The sequence below is a fragment of the Bufo gargarizans genome, chromosome 3 (assembly GCF_014858855.1).
Source record: "Bufo gargarizans isolate SCDJY-AF-19 chromosome 3, ASM1485885v1, whole genome shotgun sequence".
Taxonomy (NCBI): Eukaryota; Metazoa; Chordata; class Amphibia; order Anura; family Bufonidae; genus Bufo; species Bufo gargarizans.
In genome coordinates, this window is record NC_058082.1 from 208,781,818 (window position 1) to 208,802,997 (window position 21,180).

General features: G+C 45.4%; 1 protein-coding gene across 2 annotated transcripts in view; it reads right to left on the reverse strand.

Moving 5' to 3' along the window:
* Window positions 1–21,180, reverse strand: part of SH3RF3 (SH3 domain containing ring finger 3) — a 462,616-nt gene that overhangs the window by 128,137 nt on the left and 313,299 nt on the right. Inside the window, exon 4 of one of the 2 annotated variants that reach the window (XM_044287660.1) lies at window positions 17,505–17,858. The exons of the other annotated variant lie outside the window; for it this stretch is intronic. Within the exon in view, the coding sequence (XP_044143595.1) occupies window positions 17,505–17,858 (354 nt within the window). The remainder of the gene's footprint in view (window positions 1–17,504; window positions 17,859–21,180) is intronic. 2 annotated transcript variants of the gene reach the window in all.

Below are 21,180 nucleotides of genomic sequence, written 5' to 3' on the forward strand. Positions count from 1 at the left end.
TCCTGTGTGATGTGTGGTGTGTGCTGTGTCCGTTTGTGTTCTTGTGGACAGCAGCACTTGTACATGGGTTCCAGGCTTTGTGTCTGTGGCAGGTAGGTGTTGTACTGTTTCATATACCTGCCATTGCCATAAGCTGTTTATGTCCCCCCTTTCTTTGTTGCTAGGCCAGTGAGACTCCTGTTCAGCCGTATCTAGGAGGAACAGATCGTCTTACTCTGCTCCTAGTCCAGGGCCACCCTGAGGGCTACTAGGAATCTTAGGTTCCAGAGTATGAGCCCTCCTACCATCAGGGTCGGCTCATACGGCTAGGAGACAGGGTCAGAATTAGGGATGTGATAGGAGGTGACCTGCTCCCTGATTCCTGTCCTGGCCTTGCAGCGACCATCATCTTCTGCCATCGCACGGCTGAGGGTTTTCCCCATCCTCAGCCGTGACAGTATCTCTCCTTTATCTCTCCACTGTGCCCGCTAATCAACTAGCCACCAAGGAGATAGAGGAGAGGTGCGCTGTCAGTGCTCACCACTGACTGTCAGTGTAATAGTCAGGGAGAAGCAGTTTTACAGTATATAGGGACATTTACATTGATGTATGAAGCAGGGAGAGTAGAGGCAGGCTTACAAGCCTGCCTCTCCATGTAACAGTGAGCTGAATTCAGTGTTCAGCACTCTCTGAAGATGGGTTTTCCATAACAGCATTGCTAAGTGATGACTTTAAAAAAAATAAAACTGAACCAAATCACTTCATTAACCATACTACAAAAATACTCCTAAGCACTTCCCCTAGTATACAGATGTGCTTCTTTCAAGTTTTTTCAATATGATTTAAAGGGGTTATCCCATCATAATGATCACTGTTAAATCTGTTAATGATTTGACAGTGATCATTTTTGTAAATATACTTTATTAACAAATCCCCACCGATTAGGATAAAATTCATCCCCACTTACCTGATTGTTGTGACTCGGTCTCCCCTGGTTACGACCTCCGCTCTTCTCCAAAAGCCGGAAGGTCGCGCTTGCCCAGAAGACTCCTTCTTTTCTCCCGGCCGGTCCACTCGCTGTTCTGAATGCGCACGCTGCCGCGCATGCGCGACGGTGACTTCTTCCCGGCCAGAATAGTACAGAGCTGCGAACGTGCACGCCGGCTCTGTAGGAATAAGTCACCATTGCGCATGCGCGGCGGCGTGCGCATTCAGTCCAGCGCGCGGCACGGCCGGGAGAAGACTTCAATCAAGATGAAGCCCGCCCCCAGCCAGAATCCAGGAAGTGAACGCGCGATGGCAGCAGGTAAGTATAAAAAAGCTAAGTGGGATAACCCCTTTAATATTACAGTAACAAGAATGATAACAAGTGGAAGAGGGATTTGACATCTCAATACAGTGCAGGAATTGTTTCTGGAAGATTGCATATCTCTAGTTAAGAGAGGGCAAGGGTAAAAAAATTCTAGTGCCTGCTGTTCTTCTAGTGCTGAGACATGTATTCCACTGCCTGCGCTGTAAATTCTGGTCTCAGCAATCAGTGTTTCACCTCCTGTGCCCCAAGTAGCACAGATTCAAACTGAGAAAGGGCTAAGAACCGTTGCCTCATGCCTTAGCTCTATCTTTGGGTCTTGGGTTGTATACTGTGGCAGTTGTATACCGACTTCCTGGCTCACCCACCTGGTTCCTGGATCACTTTGCTGCCTGACTTCCCCATTTCCTCTCTTTTGAATTAGTAACTCTGATTTTGGGTGACTTTAACATCCTCATAGACATCCCAGTCTCCCCAAATGTCTCCACAGGCTTTGGAAAGAAGGATATCTTACCAATATATCAATGCATGTTCAGGTTATCACAGGCAGGCTTTATACTTTCAATGACAAAGAGTACGCAAAACAGATGGATAGTCAGTGTCTTATAGGAAAAGAGAGCACATTACTCATCCACTCTCCACATGTTCTTCATAGGTTTATGGCATGGTATTTTTTCCGCCTTCTGTAACCCCATAGCATTTTACCCAGTAAATACCAATTGACAGACATTACAAATTTAGGAAATATGAAAGGGCTTTTTTTAATATTCTTTCCCTGGTATCTACTGTTACCTGTCGTCAGGTAAATAGTATTTAAAATTGGATGCATATCTCTGACGTGCTAAAAGAAGATTAGCTCAGTAGAGCTTGTCAATGTTGTTACTGCATTAGACGATATCACACAGAACAGATGTATTGATGCATTTGCTGAATTAATGTGACGGCTACTTGGAAAAACCTCCTCCTCCTCCTCTCTCCACTCACGTTTTAGATGTCAGAAGCAATTTGCACAGTTACCTGAGTAAATTGCTTGCCACATATTAAAATATCTCACATGCTTCAACTCAAGATGTCCACATGAGTGGGATAAAAAGGGACCTCATTAGATATGTGCATTCAACTGCTTGAGAAAATATTAATGGACCTAGACTAGACCTGCATTTCGTTCTGCTTGGTTTATCAATGTATGATTCAGTTGTTCGAATAGTTCCGTTTGACGCGGATTCAACAAAGACAAAACACATTTTGAAAAATGTCAGTTTCTAACCATTTCCAGGATACCTACAAACCGACCTATGAGGGCCACATAAATAACAATACAATTCCTACTATAAACATATGTAGGCCCAGATCATTTGAAGTCCAATCATAAGTATCAAAAAAATCTTTATTTCATGTTATAATTAATACAAGATTAAAAATCTACATAGAGAACCACATTACAAGATGAGTTACATAAAAGAGGGACCACTGGAAAAGGCTAGCGATGAAGTACTTTATATCTGAATAGACCAATGCCATAGTGGCGTATTGGTACCCCTAGTCTTCTACAACACACTCGTTGTGATCAAACAATAATATGGACAAAAAGGCCTAAAAACTTTGTTCTATCTATACGAGTCAGTTGTATACCATATACCCATCTAACACATCCCTGCCATACCAGTGTCCCACACTTACCCAACACGTTTCGCCCAATGGTTTAGTCAGGGGAAGTTATAACATGAAATAAAGATTTATTGATACTTATGATTGTCTGGACTTCAAATCATCTGGGCATACATATGTTTATTGTAGGAATCGTTTCCGGGATAGTTGCTCAAGATTAGAAACTTGGTCAGAACTTGCTGACAATTCTGGATACAGCATTCCAACTTACATTAAACTTCTTTGTAGCAGTTAAATTAGTTGTGCGGTCATATAAAACTGTGTAGGCATACTTACGCTATCATAATAATGCACTTATTAATTCATTAATTCATAATTTACTTATTAATAATAAAGTGTTTCCAGTTTGGCGCCATCTCCCCTTTCTCACCAGCAGTCATGAGACTATCCCTTGTACACTAAAACGGCTTGAAGTTCTGTCTCAAAGCTAATTTACTGGTACACTTTTTCAGCTAAGCCATGCCTTTAACTACACCAATCCCCACCCTAGCAGTCTTATTGCAACAGTACATAAGGCTGTCACATCTGCATGAAAGGCTCCATCAGGAACCTCCATTACAAAATACTACTGGGAAGAAAGGGATTCAAATGAGCTCTTAACAAGCTCTGCCTCTAAGGCCACCAGATGTAAGGCAGATATCCTATAAGTCAATGTTTGACCCTTTAAATAGGTCTTGATATATGACTTGGTTATTAAATAATCCAACATCTCATCTGCAGACAGCTGTTTCAGGGTGATTGCCCCTCATCAGTGCAGAGCAGAGAGCACTTGCTTAATTGGGTGAAAAGGCCTTTGCTCAGGATTTGGGGGTACTATCCCTCCTTGGGGAGAGAGCGCGTTAATCAGCATGAGGAGACTCATAGGCCATACATGCTCCTCTGGAATTCTGGGAAGAAATAGATGCAAAAAAAAGTGCTGCACACAGTGCTATTTTATGAGAAAATGGCAGACACTGATGGACCTCAATATATCTTAGGCTAATTTCACGCTTGCGGTAGCAGGGTCCGGCAGGCTGTTCAGGCAGGGGAACAGCCTGCCGGATCCGTGCTAGCGCTAGCCCACCTTGCCGCCGGAAGTCCACTCCGGCCCCATTCGCTATAACGGCATGGGCAAGCAAGCCGAGAGGCTGCCGGACAAAAAACGCAGCATACTGTAGTTTTTGTCTGGCCGCCTCTCGGCTTGTTTGCCATGCTGCATCCAGACCTCGGGCCCCCCCTTTATAGTGAATGGGGCCAGAGCGGACTTCCGGCGGCACGGTGGGTAGCGCTAGCACGGATCCGGCAGGCTGTTCCCCTACCCGAACAGCCTACCGGACCCTGCTACCGCAAGTTGAAAGTAGCCTTAGGTGGTGGTGCATTGGCAAAGCATCAGCACTGTAACTGAAAGGATGCTTGACCAGCACCATGATGCTATGCCACTGCCGTGGAAGGGAGGAGAAAAACTCCTTATGCCAAGGTGCAAATAGAAGGACATGTGGCAGACACTCTGGGGCAGCCCCTGAGGGCAGGACTGTCCCACTAAATCCAGTATTGATGGGAGGTATACAGGGTATAGAAAGTTTCTGAGTTTGGGGACAGCAAAGTGTCAACACTGTAACTGCAGGGATTCTCGACAAGTGCCATGACGCTGAGACTCAGCCATAGAGGGGAGGAGAAAATCTCCCCATGATGTTTGTGTGGGTTGAAGGGGGTATCTAAGAAGGAGAATTTCTGGGCACTGAGATATACCAGCAGAGGGTGAAAGCCAACAGAGCCCCATGTCAGGGCGCACATAGAAGGACATGTGACTGCCCCGCTGAATCCAGGACTTGGGGAAGTTTAACCAGCAGCACAGTGTGTGATCACTACTGGTATACTGATGGCATTTGTTTAATCACAGGGTACTTGACTTATAAACACATGTATTATATAAAACACCAAAAGAGGAAAACAGGGCCAGCACACAATAATGTTATATATAGACTTTATTAGCGTCTCCAAACGAGACAAAGAGCAATAAAATACACATAAAAAACAATATGATGGTGGATAGAGAGCACACCAGATGACATGGAGCACCACTAAAGGCTCATCCTATTATGGCAAGTAAATTCAAGGAAATAGCATGTATAATGCATAGGAGCCAAACAGGATGTAAAATACATATAGTCAGGCAGGACTATCAGAGCAGGGTAAAGATGTCACACAATATACAAGAAAAAGATATAAAGTGCATAGTGCAAAAGTAACAAAGTATATAGATCGCTCAGACTGAATAGTCCGCAAAGGAGCCATACAATAGATACCTGAGTGGTGCACCAACAACCCCAACGTACGCTTTACGCAGCTTCTTCTGAATGTGTATTTTATTGCTCTTTGTCTCGTTTGGAGACGCTAATAAAGTCGATATATAACATTATTGTGTGCTGGTCCTGTTTTCCTCTTTTGGTGTTTTATTACACGTGTTGGCTTGGCACGGGTACTCACTATTGTGAGTCATTTACTATTGGTGTTTACATGTATTATATAGTATATGCATCATATAATTGCCCACCACGTAAGCCAAAATGAAAATAAACATCAAATCAATGCTGGGTATGGATGTCTCTATGAGCCCAACTGATATTCCAAAGTAAACTAACCTCATAATCATGGGCGAATATACAAATGTAGCCGATCTTAAAGGAATGGTTAATGTGTTAAGTAAACAATGGCAAGAACATGTTAACTGACTTTTTCAAAGGCTTTTGTCATGAGGTAACACCATGACGTGTTATCACAGATCCTTTTAGTTCTGCTACAGCCATACCTTATCAACATTGGAATTGTAATTTATCATATCTACCTTATGTTATATGACTACATCCTCAAATTGGGCATCAACTGGCAGGACGTTACCAGTATTGGAATTAACAGAGCTACATTATTCATGTGTGCAACTGTGCATCATGCCAAGCATCTGTCAAGAATACTTAATTACTAATATAATCACGGACTTTACCATCTGAGACCTGACATCCTTGGAGCCATCGAGCACACATGATACAAGCGCCTCTCCATCATGAAGAATACTCCTGCTGCATAACAAGCAGTCTGCTCATGGAGCTATTCTTCTGTGACCCCAACTTAATACCGGTTTTGACAAATTCTAATACGATTTATATTATATATGACACTTAGGGATGAGCGAACTCGAACTGTATAGTTCGGGTTCGTACCGAATTTTGGGGTGTCCGTGACACGGACCCGAACCCGGACATTTTCGTAAAAGTCCGGGTTCGGGTTCGGTGTTCGTCGCTTTCTTGGCGCTTTTGTGACGCTTTCTTGGCGCTTTTTGAAAGGCTGCAAAGCAGCCAATCAACAAGCGTCATACTACTTGCCCCAAGAGGCCATCACAGCCATGCCTACTATTGGCATGGCTGTGATTGGCCAGAGCACCATGTGACCCAGCCTCTATTTAAGCTGGAGTCACATAGCGCCGCCCGTCACTCTGCTCTGATTAGCGTAGGGAGAGGTTGCGGCTGCGACAGTAGGGCGAGATTAGGCAGATTAACTCCTCCAAAGGACTTGATTAACTGATCGATCTGCAGCTGTGGATCATTGAGCTGCTGATCCTCAATTGCTCACTGTTTTTAGGCTGCACAGACCGTTTGTCAGTCTCATTTTTCTGGGGTGATCGGCGGCCATTTTGTGTCTTGTGGTGCGCCAGCACAAGCTGCGACCAAGTGCATTTAACCCTCAATGGTGTGGTTGTTTTTTGGCTAAAGCCTACATCAGGGTGAAGCTGTCACACCAAGTGCATTTAACCAGCAATAGTCTGTTCATTTTTTGGCCATATACAAAATCAGGGGCAAGCTGCGCCTGTCACCAAGTGCATTTAACCCTCAATGGTGTGGTTGTTTTTTGGCTAAAGCCTACATCAGGGTGAAGCTGTCACACCAAGTGCATTTAACCAGCAATAGTCTGTTCATTTTTTGGCCATATACAAAATCAGGGGCAAGCTGCGCCTGTCACCAAGTGCATTTAACCCTCAATGGTGTGGTTGTTTTTTGGCTAAAGCCTACATCAGGGTGAAGCTGTCACACCAAGTGCATTTAACCAGCAATAGTCTGTTCATTTTTTGGCCATATACAAAATCAGGGGCAAGCTGCGCCTGTCACCAAGTGCATTTAACCCTCAATGGTGTGGTTGTTTTTTGGCTAAAGCCTACATCAGGGTGAAGCTGTCACACCAAGTGCATTTAACCAGCAATAGTCTGTTCATTTTTTGGCCATATCCCAGTCTAATTCTGTCACTAAATCCATACCGGTCACCCAGCGCCTAAATACTAGGCCTCAAATTTATATCCAGCTAAATCTGTCCCTAGTGCTGTAGCTGGGCGAGTTATTTAGTGTCCGTTCAAGCACATTTCTTGTTCTGGGTTGAAATACAATTCTCAATTTAGCAATTTCATAATTTAGTGGTTCCTGCTATATCAGAGCTCTTTGAAATCTATCCCAAAAAGGGTATATAATATTGAAGGTGCACATAGGGTCATTCAGAGTAACTTCACACACACCCGCTACTGTGTATTTCCAAGTCTAATTCTGTCACTAAATCCATACCGGTGACCCAGCGCCTAAATACTAGGCCTCAAATTTAATTCCCTCTAAATCTCTCGTTACCCACCGCTGTACTGTTGTTGCTGGGCAAGATATTTAGTGTCCGTCAAAGCACATTTTTTGTTCTGGGTTGAAGTACAATTCCCAATTTAGCAATTTCATAATTTAGTGGTTTCTGCTATATCAGAGCTATTTGAAATCTATCCCAAAAAGGGTATATAATATTGAAGGTGCACATAGGGTCATTCAGAATAACTTCACACACACCCGCTACTGTGTATTTCCAAGTCTAATTCTGTCACTAAACCCATACCTGTCACCCAGCGCCTAAATACTAGGCCTCAAATTTAAATCCCTCTAAATCTCTCGTTACCGTTGTCCTGTTGTAGCTGGGAAAGTTATTTAGTGCCCGTCAAAGCACATTTTTTGTTCTGGGTTGAAGTACAATTCCCAATTTAGCAATTTCATAATTTAGTGGTTCCTGCTATATCAGAGCTATTTGAAATCTATCCCAAAAAGGGTATATAATATTGAAGGTGCACATAGGGTCATTCAGAATAACTTCACACACACCCGCTACTGTGTATTTCCAAGTCTAATTCTGTCACTAAATCCATACCGGTGACCCAGCGCCTAAATACTAGGCCTCAAATTTAATTCCCTCTAAATCTCTCGTTACCCACCGCTGTACTGTTGTTGCTGGGCAAGATATTTAGTGTCCGTCAAAGCACATTTTTTGTTCTGGGTTGAAGTACAATTCCCAATTTAGCAATTTCATAATTTAGTGGTTTCTGCTATATCAGAGCTATTTGAAATCTATCCCTAAAAGGGTATATAATATTGAAGGTGCACATAGGGTCATTCAGAATAACTTCACACACACCCGCTACTGTGTATTTCCAAGTCTAATTCTGTCACTAAATCCATACCGGTGACCCAGCGCCTAAATACTAGGCCTCAAATTTAATTCCCTCTAAATCTCTCGTTACCCACCGCTGTACTGTTGTTGCTGGGCAAGATATTTAGTGTCCGTCAAAGCACATTTTTTGTTCTGGGTTGAAGTACAATTCCCAATTTAGCAATTTCATAATTTAGTGGTTTCTGCTATATCAGAGCTATTTGAAATCTATCCCTAAAAGGGTATATAATATTGAAGGTGCACATAGGGTCATTCAGAATAACTTCACACACACGCTTCTGTGCATTTCCAAGTCTAATTCTGTCACTAAATCCATACCGGTGACCCAGCGCCTAAATACTAGGCCTCAAATTTAAATCCCTCTAAATCTCTCGTTACCCACCGCTGTACTGTTGTTGCTGGGCAAGATATTTAGTGTCCGTCAAAGCACATTTTTTGTTCTGGGTTGAAGTACAATTCCCAATTTAGCAATTTCATAATTTAGTGGTTTCTGCTATATCAGAGCTATTTGAAATCTATCCCTAAAAGGGTATATAATATTGAAGGTGCACATAGGGTCATTCAGAATAACTTCACACACACGCTTCTGTGCATTTCCAAGTCTAATTCTGTCACTAAATCCATACCGGTGACCCAGCGCCTAAATACTAGGCCTCAAATTTAAATCCCTCTAAATCTCTCGTTACCCACCGCTGTACTGTTGTTGCTGGGCAAGATATTTAGTGTCCGTCAAAGCACATTTTTTGTTCTGGGTTGAAGTACAATTCCCAATTTAGCAATTTCATAATTTAGTGGTTTCTGCTATATCAGAGCTATTTGAAATCTATCCCTAAAAGGGTATATAATATTGAAGGTGCACATAGGGTCATTCAGAATAACTTCACACACACGCTTCTGTGCATTTCCAAGTCTAATTCTGTCACTAAATCCATACCGGTGACCCAGCGCCTAAATACTAGGCCTCAAATTTAAATCCCTCTAAATCTCTCGTTACCCACCGCTGTACTGTTGTTGCTGGGCAAGATATTTAGTGTCCGTCAAAGCACATTTTTTGTTCTGGGTTGAAGTACAATTCCCAATTTAGCAATTTCATAATTTAGTGGTTTCTGCTATATCAGAGCTATTTGAAATCTATCCCTAAAAGGGTATATAATATTGAAGGTGCACATAGGGTCATTCAGAATAACTTCACACACACCGCTTCTGTGCATTTCCAAGTCTAATTCTGTCACTAAATCCATACCGGTGACCCAGCGCCTAAATACTAGGCCTCAAATTTAATTCCCTCTAAATCTCTCGTTACCCACCGCTGTACTGTTGTTGCTGGGCAAGATATTTAGTGTCCGTCAAAGCACATTTTTTGTTCTGGGTTGAAGTACAATTCCCAATTTAGCAATTTCATAATTTAGTGGTTTCTGCTATATCAGAGCTATTTGAAATCTATCCCTAAAAGGGTATATAATATTGAAGGTGCACATAGGGTCATTCAGAATAACTTCACACACACCCGCTACTGTGTATTTCCAAGTCTAATTCTGTCACTAAATCCATACCGGTGACCCAGCGCCTAAATACTAGGCCTCAAATTTAATCCCTCTAAATCTCTCGTTACCCACCGCTGTACTGTTGTTGCTGGGCAAGATATTTAGTGTCCGTCAAAGCACATTTTTTGTTCTGGGTTGAAGTACAATTCCCAATTTAGCAATTTCATAATTTAGTGGTTTCTGCTATATCAGAGCTATTTGAAATCTATCCCTAAAAGGGTATATAATATTGAAGGTGCACATAGGGTCATTCAGAATAACTTCACACACACGCTTCTGTGCATTTCCAAGTCTAATTCTGTCACTAAATCCATACCGGTCACCCAGCGCCTAAATACTAGGCCTCAAATTTATATCCCGCTGAATTTGAATACAATACATTGGGCCAAATAATATATTTGTTGTTGTGGTGAACCATAACAATGAGAAAAACATCTAGTAAGGGACGCGGACGTGGACATGGTCGTGGTGGTGTTAGTGGACCCTCTGGTGCTGGGAGAGGACGTGGCCGTTCTGCCACATCCACACGTCCTAGTGTACCAACTACCTCAGGTCCCAGTAGCCGCCAGAATTTACAGCGATATATGGTGGGGCCCAATGCCGTTCTAAGGATGGTAAGGCCTGAGCAGGTACAGGCATTAGTCAATTGGGTGGCCGACAGTGGATCCAGCACGTTCACATTATCTCCCACCCAGTCTTCTGCAGAAAGCGCACAGATGGCGCCTGAAAACCAACCCCATCAGTCTGTCACATCACCCCCATGCATACCAGGGAAACTGTCTCAGCCTCAAGTTATGCAGCAGTCTCTTATGCTGTTTGAAGACTCCGCTGGCAGGGTTTCCCAAGGGCATCCACCTAGCCCTTCCCCAGCGGTGAAAGACATAGAATGCACTGACGCACAACCACTTATGTTTCCTGATGATGAGGACATGGGAATACCACCTCAGCATGTCTCTGATGATGACGAAACACAGGTGCCAACTGCTGCGTCTTTCTGCAGTGTGCAGACTGAACAGGAGGTCAGGGATCAAGACTGGGTGGAAGACGATGCAGGGGACGATGAGGTCCTAGACCCCACATGGAATGAAGGTCGTGCCACTGACTTTCACAGTTCGGAGGAAGAGGCAGTGGTGAGACCGAGCCAACAGCGTAGCAAAAGAGGGAGCAGTGGGCAAAAGCAGAACACCCGCCGCCAAGAGACTCCGCCTGCTACTGACCGCCGCCATCTGGGACCGAGCACCCCAAAGGCAGCTTCAAGGAGTTCCCTGGCATGGCACTTCTTCAAACAATGTGCTGACGACAAGACCCGAGTGGTTTGCACGCTGTGCCATCAGAGCCTGAAGCGAGGCATTAACGTTCTGAACCTGAGCACAACCTGCATGACCAGGCACCTGCATGCAAAGCATGAACTGCAGTGGAGTAAACACCTTAAAACCAAGGAAGTCACTCAGGCTCCCCCTGCTACCTCTTCTGCTGCTGCCGCCTCGGCCTATTCTGCTGCTGCCGCCTCGGCCTCTTCCTCCGCCTCTGGAGGAACGTTGGCACCTGCCGCCCAGCAAACAGGGGATGTACCACCAACACCACCACCACCACCTCCGTCACCAAGCGTCTCAACCATGTCACACGCCAGCGTTCAGCTCTCCATCTCACAAACATTTGATAGAAAGCGTAAATTCCCACCTAGCCACCCTCGATCCCTGGCCCTGAATGCCAGCATTTCTAAACTACTGGCCTATGAAATGCTGTCATTTAGGCTGGTGGACACAGACAGCTTCAAACAGCTCATGTCGCTTGCTGTCCCACAGTATGTTGTTCCCAGCCGGCACTACTTCTCCAAGAGAGCCGTGCCTTCCCTGCACAACCAAGTATCCGATAAAATCAAGTGTGCACTGCGCAACGCCATCTGTAGCAAGGTCCACCTAACCACAGATACGTGGACCAGTAAGCACGGCCAGGGACGCTATATCTCCCTAACTGCACACTGGGTAAATGTAGTGGCAGCTGGGCCCCAGGCGGAGAGCTGTTTGGCGCACGTCCTGCCGCCGCCAAGGATCGCAGGGCAACATTCTTTGCCTCCTGTTGCCACCTCCTCCTTCTCGGCTTCCTCCTCCTCTTCTTCCACCTGCTCATCCAGTCAGCCACACACCTTCACCACCAACTTCAGCACAGCCCGGGGTAAACGTCAGCAGGCCATTCTGAAACTCATATGTTTGGGGGACAGGCCCCACACCGCACAGGAGTTGTGGCGGGGTATTGAACAACAGACCGACGAGTGGTTGCTGCCGGTGAGCCTCAAGCCCGGCCTGGTGGTGTGTGATAATGGGCGAAATCTCGTTGCAGCTCTGGGACTAGCCAATTTGACGCACATCCCTTGCTTGGCGCATGTGCTGAATTTGGTGGTGCAGAAGTTCATTCACAACTACCCCGACATGTCAGAGCTGCTGCATAAAGTGCGGGCCGTCTGTTCGCGCTTCCGGCGTTCACATCCTGCCGCTGCTCGCCTGTCTGCGCTACAGCGTAACTTCGGCCTTCCCGCTCACCGCCTCATATGCGACGTGCCCACCAGGTGGAACTCCACCTTGCACATGCTGGACAGACTGTGCGAGCAGCAGCAGGCCATAGTGGAGTTTCAGCTGCAGCACGCACGGGTCAGTCGCACTACAGAACAGCACCACTTCACCACCAATGACTGGGCCTCCATGCGAGACCTGTGTGCCCTGTTGCGCTGTTTCGAGTACTCCACCAACATGGCCAGTGGCGATGACACCGTTATCAGCGTTACAATACCACTTCTATGTCTCCTTGAGAAAACACTTAGGGCGATGATGGAACAGGAGGTGGCCCAGGAGGAGGAGGAGGAGGATGAGGAAGAGGGGTCATTTTTAGCACTTTCAGGCCAGTCTCTTCGAAGTGACTCAGAGGGAGGTTTTTTGCAACAGCAGAGGCCAGGTACAAATGTGGCCAGCCAGGGCCCACTACTGGAGGACGAGGAGGACGAGGATGAGGAGGAGGTGGAGGAGGATGAGGATGAAGCATGGTCACAGCGGGGTGGCACCCAACGCAGCTCGGGTCCATCACTGGTGCGTGGCTGGGGGGAAAGGCAGGACGATGACGATACGCCTCCCACAGAGGACAGCTTGTCCTTACCCCTGGGCAGCCTGGCACACATGAGCGACTACATGCTGCAGTGCCTGCGCAACGACAGCAGAGTTGCCCACATTTTAACCTGTGCGGACTACTGGGTTGCCACCCTGCTGGATCCACGCTACAAAGACAATGTGCCCACCTTACTTCCTGCACTGGAGCGTGATAGGAAGATGCGCGAGTACAAGCGCACGTTGGTAGACGCGCTACTGAGAGCATTCCCAAATGTCACAGGGGAACAAGTGGAAGCCCAAGGCCAAGGCAGAGGAGGAGCAAGAGGTCGCCAAGGCAGCTGTGTCACGGCCAGCTCCTCTGAGGGCAGGGTTAGCATGGCAGAGATGTGGAAAACTTTTGTCAACACGCCACAGCTAACTGCACCACCACCTGATACGCAACGTGTTAGCAGGAGGCAACATTTCACTAACATGGTGGAACAGTACGTGTGCACACCCCTCCACGTACTGACTGATGGTTCGGCCCCATTCAACTTCTGGGTCTCTAAATTGTCCACGTGGCCAGAGCTAGCCTTTTATGCCTTGGAGGTGCTGGCCTGCCCGGCAGCCAGCGTTTTGTCTGAACGTGTATTCAGCACGGCAGGGGGCGTCATTACAGACAAACGCAGCCGCCTGTCTACAGCCAATGTGGACAAGCTGACGTTCATAAAAATGAACCAGGCATGGATCCCACAGGACCTGTCCGTCCCTTGTCCAGATTAGACATTAACTACCTCCCCATAACCATATATTATTGGACTCCAGGGCACTTCCTCATTCAATCCTATTTTTATTTTCATTTTACCATTATATTGCGATGCTACCCAAAGTTGAATGAACCTCTCCTCTGCCTGTGTGCTAGGCCTAAATATATGCCAATGGACTGTTGCAGTGGTGGCTGACATGAAGCCTGATTCTCTGCTATGACATGCAGACTAATTCTCTGCTGACATGAAGCCAGATTGTCTGTTACGGGACCTCTCTCCTCTGCCTGGGTGCTGGGCCTAAATTTATGACCATGGACTGTTGCAGTGGTGGCTGACGTGAAGCCTGATTCTCTGCTATGACATGCAGACTGATTCTCTGCTGACATGAAGCCAGATCGTCTGTTACGGGACCTCTCTGCTCTGCCTGTGTGCTAGGCCTAAATATATGCCAATGGACTGTTGCAGTGGTGGGTGACGTGAAGCCTCATTCTCTGCTATGACATGCAGACTGATTCTCTGCTGACATGAAGCCAGATTGTCTGTTACGGGACCTCTCTGCTCTGCCTGTGTGCTAGGCCTAAATATATGCCAATGGACTGTTGCAGTGGTGGGTGACGTGAAGCCTCATTCTCTGCTATGACATGCAGACTGATTCTCTGCTGACATGAAGCCAGATCCTCTGTTACGGGAGCTCTCTCCTCTGCCTGGGTGCTGGGCCTAAATTTATGACAATTGACTGTTGCAGTGGTGGGTGACGTGAAGCCTGATTCTCTGCTATGATATGAAGACTGATTCTCTGCTGACATGAAGCCAGATTGTCTGTTACGGGACCTTTCTCCTCTGCCTGGGTTCTGGGCCTAAATTTATGAAAATTGACTCTTACAGTGGTGGGTGACGTGAAGCCTGATTCTAGGCTATGATATGAAGACTGATTCTCTGCTGACATGAAGCCAGATTGTCTGTTACGGGACCTTTCTCCTCTGCCTGGGTTCTGGGCCTAAATTTATGAAAATTGACTCTTACAGTGGTGGGTGACGTGAAGCCTGATTCTCTGCTATGATATGAAGACTGATTCTCTGCTGACATGAAGCCAGATTGTCTGTTACGGGACCTCTCTCCTCTGCCTGGGTGCTGGGCCTAAATTTATGACAATGGACTGTTGCAGTGGTGGCTGACGTGAAGCCTGATTCTCTGCTATGACATGCAGACTGATTCTCTGCTGTCATGAAGCCAGATTGTCTGTTACGGGACCTCTCTGCTCTGCCTGTGTGCTAGGCCTAAATATATGCCAATGGACTGTTGCAGTGGTGGCTGACGTGAAGCCTCATTCTCTGCTATGACATGCAGACTAATTCTCTGCTGACATGAAGACAGATTCTCTGTTACGGGACCTCTCTCCTCTGCCTGGGTGCTGGGCCTAAATTTATGACAATGGACTGTTGCAGTGGTGGCTGACGTGAAGCCTGATTCTCTGCTATGACATGCAGACTAATTCTCTGCTGACATGAAGCCAGATTGTCTGTTACGGGACCTCTCTCCTCTGCCTGGGTGCTGGGCCTAAATATATGCCAATGGACTGTTGCAGTGGTGGCTGACGTGAAGCCTCATTCTCTGCTATGACATGCAGACTAATTCTCTGCTGTCATGAAGCCAGATTGTCTGTTACGGGACCTCTCTGCTCTGCCTGTGTGCTAGGCCTAAATATATGCCAATGGACTGTTGCAGTGGTGGGTGACGTGAAGCCTCATTCTCTGCTATGACATGCAGACTGATTCTCTGCTGACATGAAGCCAGATTGTCTGTTACGGGACCTCTCTGCTCTGCCTGTGTGCTAGGCCTAAATATATGCCAATGGACTGTTGCAGTGGTGGGTGACGTGAAGCCTCATTCTCTGCTATGACATGCAGACTGATTCTCTGCTGACATGAAGCCAGATTCTCTGTTACGGGACCTCTCTCCTCTGCCTGTGTGTGTGCTGGGCCTAAATATATGCCAATGGACTGTTGCAGTGGTGGCTGACGTGAAGCCTCATTCTCTGCTATGACATGCAGACTAATTCTCTGCTGACATGAAGACAGATTCTCTGTTACGGGACCTCCCTCCTCTGCCTGGGTGCTGGGCCTAAATATATGCCAATGGACTGTTGCAGTGGTGGCTGACGTGAAGCCTCATTCTCTGCTATGACATGCAGACTGATTCTCTGCTGACATGAAGCCAGATTCTCTGTTACGGGACCTCTCTCCTCTGCCTGTGTGTGTGCTGGGCCTAAATATATGCCAATGGACTGTTGCAGTGGTGGCTGACGTGAAGCCTCATTCTCTGCTATGACATGCAGACTGATTCTCTGCTGACATGAAGCCAGATTCTCTGTTACGGGACCTCTCTCCTCTGCCTGTGTGTGTGCTGGGCCTAAATATATGCCAATGGACTGTTGCAGTGGTGGCTGACGTGAAGCCTCATTCTCTGCTATGACATGCAGACTAATTCTCTGCTGACATGAAGACAGATTCTCTGTTACGGGACCTCCCTCCTCTGCCTGGGTGCTGGGCCTAAATATATGCCAATGGACTGTTGCAGTGGTGGCTGACGTGAAGCCTCATTCTCTGCTATGACATGCAGACTAATTCTCTGCTGACATGAAGACAGATTCTCTGTTACGGGACCTCTCTCCTCTGCCTGGGTGCCGGGGCCTAAATATCTGAGAATGGACTGTTCCAGTGGTGGGTGACGGGAAGCCAGATTCTCTGCTATGGAACCTCTCTCCAATTGATTTTGGTTAATTTTTATTTATTTAATTTTTATTTTAATTAATTTCCCTATCCACATTTGTTTGCAGGGGATTTACCTACATGTTGCTGCCTTTTGCAGCCCTCTAGCTCTTTCCTGGGCTGTTTTACAGCCTTTTTAGTGCCGAAAAGTTCGGGTCCCCATTGACTTCAATGGGGTTCGGGTTCGGGACGAAGTTCGGATCGGGTTCGGATCCCGAACCCGAACATTTCCGGGATGTTCGGCCGAACTTCTCGAACCCGAACATCCAGGTGTTCGCTCAACTCTAATGACACTACTTACACTTCCGCTGAATTAAGAAAAAAAAAATTATTAAGACCTAAAGAATAAAACAGTTGAAAGTCATTAACAATGAACTGAGCATCTTTGAAAAGGGTTAGTCTGGTGCAATACTATTCACATGGTTATGCATTAAGTACAAAGGCGCGAGAGGGCAAGTGGAAAAGGCGGGTGTAAATAGGCCTAGGTTTACTATGGAGGGCGCATTAATAAGCTTTATTATGTTAATAAATTATAATTTATATGACTAGTTAACCGTCCAACAGCCATGAATAACCAGGAGCATCAACACTATATTTTAATATGATCCTGCTTATGCTGTCATAATGAGGGCAGCACAGGGTTAGTATTAGAAAATTTGTATATTAGATTAAATATTAGTAGAGACATACATGCAAAATAGTTTTCAAAGATAGCATGTTATGGTTCCCATAGTGGGCACATGTATGAAGGATACATGTATGCATTATGTAACAGCACAGGCAACACACTATATTCATAGATAGCAAATATTGGCTCATTTCCTCCAGATGCCATCTGAAGGGGCTCCTCACTGATGGCTATGCCCTCGTGTGGCTGCTCTATAAACAGTTACCTGGACTGGAGCACTGGATGAAAGTTGAGTCATGCCTCCGATTCTGGCAGCAGCGCGGGGATGACTAGAACTGATCAATACTGGAGCACTAATTTCCATGGAATGCCTGTTATTCATGGCATGGGAGGATTTGTGCGTCATACTGAGAGCTGTGAACGAGTGTCGTTTCTTGGCATTCTTCTTGATGTCGGTATGCCTCTGGTTGGCACTGACAACTCCAGTATTGTTTAGAATAGGACTCTGGGTCACACTGAGTACCATGTTGGCATCAACAGCGACACGGACCCCATAGCCTGGTGCTGAGGATATGCTTGTCTTGTCCTTCTCAATGAGCTGTTTGGCTGCCTCGTTCAGCTGAGTGCAGAAGGGGACATTAAGGAGAAAAAAAAAAAGGAAAAGAAATTAAATGGATGTCAAGTTGCATCTTGTTGTCTACGTATATTTCTGTCCAATTTTACTGAACGAGTTTTTCTGTGGAGTGGAGTAGAAATTGTATAATGGACAAACCAAATATAAAAATCTAAATGGCACAAGAAACAATCATCTACAGAAATATACTATATTAAGGAAAATGGTATTTCTCCAATTACCCTTACCCATAATGTCATGATACACCACCCAACAGAAAAGTTCAATCTGGCTAGCTTGGGAATTCTCAAACTTTTTCTACAAAAAGTCCAAAGAGCCAGAACATAATGACCCATTGGCTTTTAAGGGGTTTTCCAGGACTTCAATACTGATGACCTCTTATTCATGAGGACTGAGCTGCAATAACCTAGCACGGCCACTACACAGTGTATGGAGCTGTCTGTTTCCAGCTCCGTACGGTGACCCTTCTGTGTGTTTCCACATCTGCACAAAAGATAGAACATGTCCCATCCGCACCGTGATGCGGCATGCCCACGGCCAGTATCCGTGTTTTGTGGAATCCGCAGTTTGCAGACTGCAAAACACTTACGGTCATGTGAATGCACCCTGCTATGCCTTTGGAGAAGGTTGTACTTACACCTAGTCATAGATATTAGATCTTCCATCTGGCTTGTACAGTCATATTCTGGCAGTTCTGCTTGATTCCACTACAACATTTCTTAGGCCCTGTTCACATTTCCATGGGAGGCTCCAATTGTTGCCTCTGTTACAAATTCCGTCAGATTTGATGGGAAGAATACCACTGCATGCAGCACTATTCTTTCCATCAAAGTGGCGTACACCACAATGGAAGCTGGTGGGAGCTATTCTAAGTAAATGGGGTTTATATGGGTGGCAATGGCAACTATCATATAATGGATCCAGCAGAGCATTATGGCTTCCATCATGATGTGTGGACTTTGCCAATTTATTTTACCACATCCAAAAACAGGACATACTTTGAACAGATGAGTTGTGGATGTTGAGGATCAGAATACAAGAAGACAAACTATACATGGCAAATGAAATTACAACTGATTGTCTCTAGGAAGTGGCAGTTTCAAGGATGTTGGTTGGATAAACCAGTATACATAGGCAGTTAATCTGATGGTTATGGTCATTTTAACTTTTTTTTTTTTTTTAAGAATTAGACTTTTAATGTGTTGCCTCATGAAGACATAAATATAATTAGGACCTGACCTGACAACTGCTTTATTAATAGAAGCTGGTCCTGTGATCTGATGGCTGCTGCCGGGGCTGGTTCCCGACATAAAAGCTGTGTATGCAGCAGTCATACCATATAAAACATGGAAATCTATCATTATATACCTTCCAACTAACCCTTCTTGAGTGCAGTCTTGATCTGTGGCACCTATTCTGAGAAATAACCCTCTTTAATGTATTCTAATGAGTCCCTTGGTGTTTCTCTTGCACCTCATTGAACCCAGAGGCTCCACTCTTTTTCCCGCTGGGTGCACCCCGACCACTTTGGCTGACAGGGCCAGGCGATGTAGATGCATTCACGCTTGGCTCTGAAATCTTGTGGACGTGCGTTCGGTGCATGTGCACTGCAGGGCTGAATAGGGGCCATGGATTAAGATGGCACAAAGTATAATAGAATCAGTGGATCAGCTATACAGAGAAGGTTTCACTGGAAGGTATGCGGTGACAGATTTCCTTGGTCCATTCACAAGTCCGCACTTTGGGTCCGGATCAGTTCCGCAATTATGCGGAACGGGTGCAGACCCATTTATTTTCAATGGGGACGGAAAAGATGCGGACAACACACAGTGTTCTGTCCGCATCCGCATTTCCGTTCCGCGGCCCCGAACTTCCGGTCCGCGGCTCAGCAAAAAAATAGAACATGTCCTATTCTTGACTGCAGCTGCGGACAAGAATAGGCATTTCTATCGGGGTGCCGGCCCGGTGTTTTGCAGATCCTCAAAGCTTGGTGATCCAGGTCACCAAAGGGGTGCAGACCAGAGAGCACCTTTGATGGCATCTATATGGAACACAAGGCTTAATCAAAAATGTATCCTGTGTGTGAATAAAATAAAGAAACCAAACCTATTTTCACATGAAAATGCTTCTTTGCTGTAAATTAAAAAGCTGAACAGTGGTCTATAGCGCTGTAGAAGGACTTCTAACCGATCAGTAATACTTTCCTTATATAAATTTGAAAACGTATTGTAGAAATCACACAAATTGCTGCTTTTCAAGTTATATAGTACATCTAGTACCCATATGAGATGACTTTCCAATAATGGTCTTCACAATTAGGAATCACACCAGCATACCCACCACCCTATCCAAGGTGGTGGGAAATGTATTTCATATTTTCTCCAAACTTAGATGGCTGATGCATGATAGTGTCCTATGCCATAAAAGTGTACACGGGTGGTGCTGCGTGGGTATGGAGGCACACAAGAAGAAATGGCCAATTGGCCATCGCAGCTAGAGAGAACGGGCAAAACAATAACATAGAAAAACTATTCTTTCTGCAAAGCACTTTCCAGTTTAACTGAGATGAAAAAACCCATTGAATGCTTTAAATGCTGCATTTTATCAGTATCCATTAAAACTCTACCAAATCTTTTGCTGAGCTGAAAGGGCACCAGCATGAAATGACTTATCACCTAAGGGAAGACTATCTGTGCTCCTCACATCTGCACGTTCCTAATACAGAAATATGCGGTATGTCACCATTAGAACATGCTTTCTAAATTCAGCAATAAGTCAATAACAAGGTTCCATTTTTGATTTCCATTCAGACAATGCTTCTGTGGAGATATGAGCGCTAACATCATTTATGGCAGTATAATAGATTACTTCTTGTGATTCTTTTGTTATATGTTCGGCATACTCACGCTGCATAATGCGTCTATGGAGGAGATTATTTCTAGTCCTTATCAAAAGCTAAGCTGTGCCATTTTGAATTTTAAGAAAGGTTCCCGTACACCTCAGAGAACATGCACTTTATAATCCGGATTTCAGGAGACCTTATTTTACCAGCATTGTTCTGGCCATGAATACATAGATTACCTTTCAACCAATCACTCACTAGTCCTTAAAAGGGTTTTCTGCGATAAAATTGAACATGTACATTTTACTCATCCTTTTTTATTTCAGTATGGACTCTTCTGACCCGTTTTACCATGTAAACAAATCCCTCTGGTTTGTCTCTATTCTGTATGTAGCACTTCCTATTACTGTAGCCAATCAAACCCATGATGCATTTCTCCTTCCTCTACCACAGCTCCAGCACCGC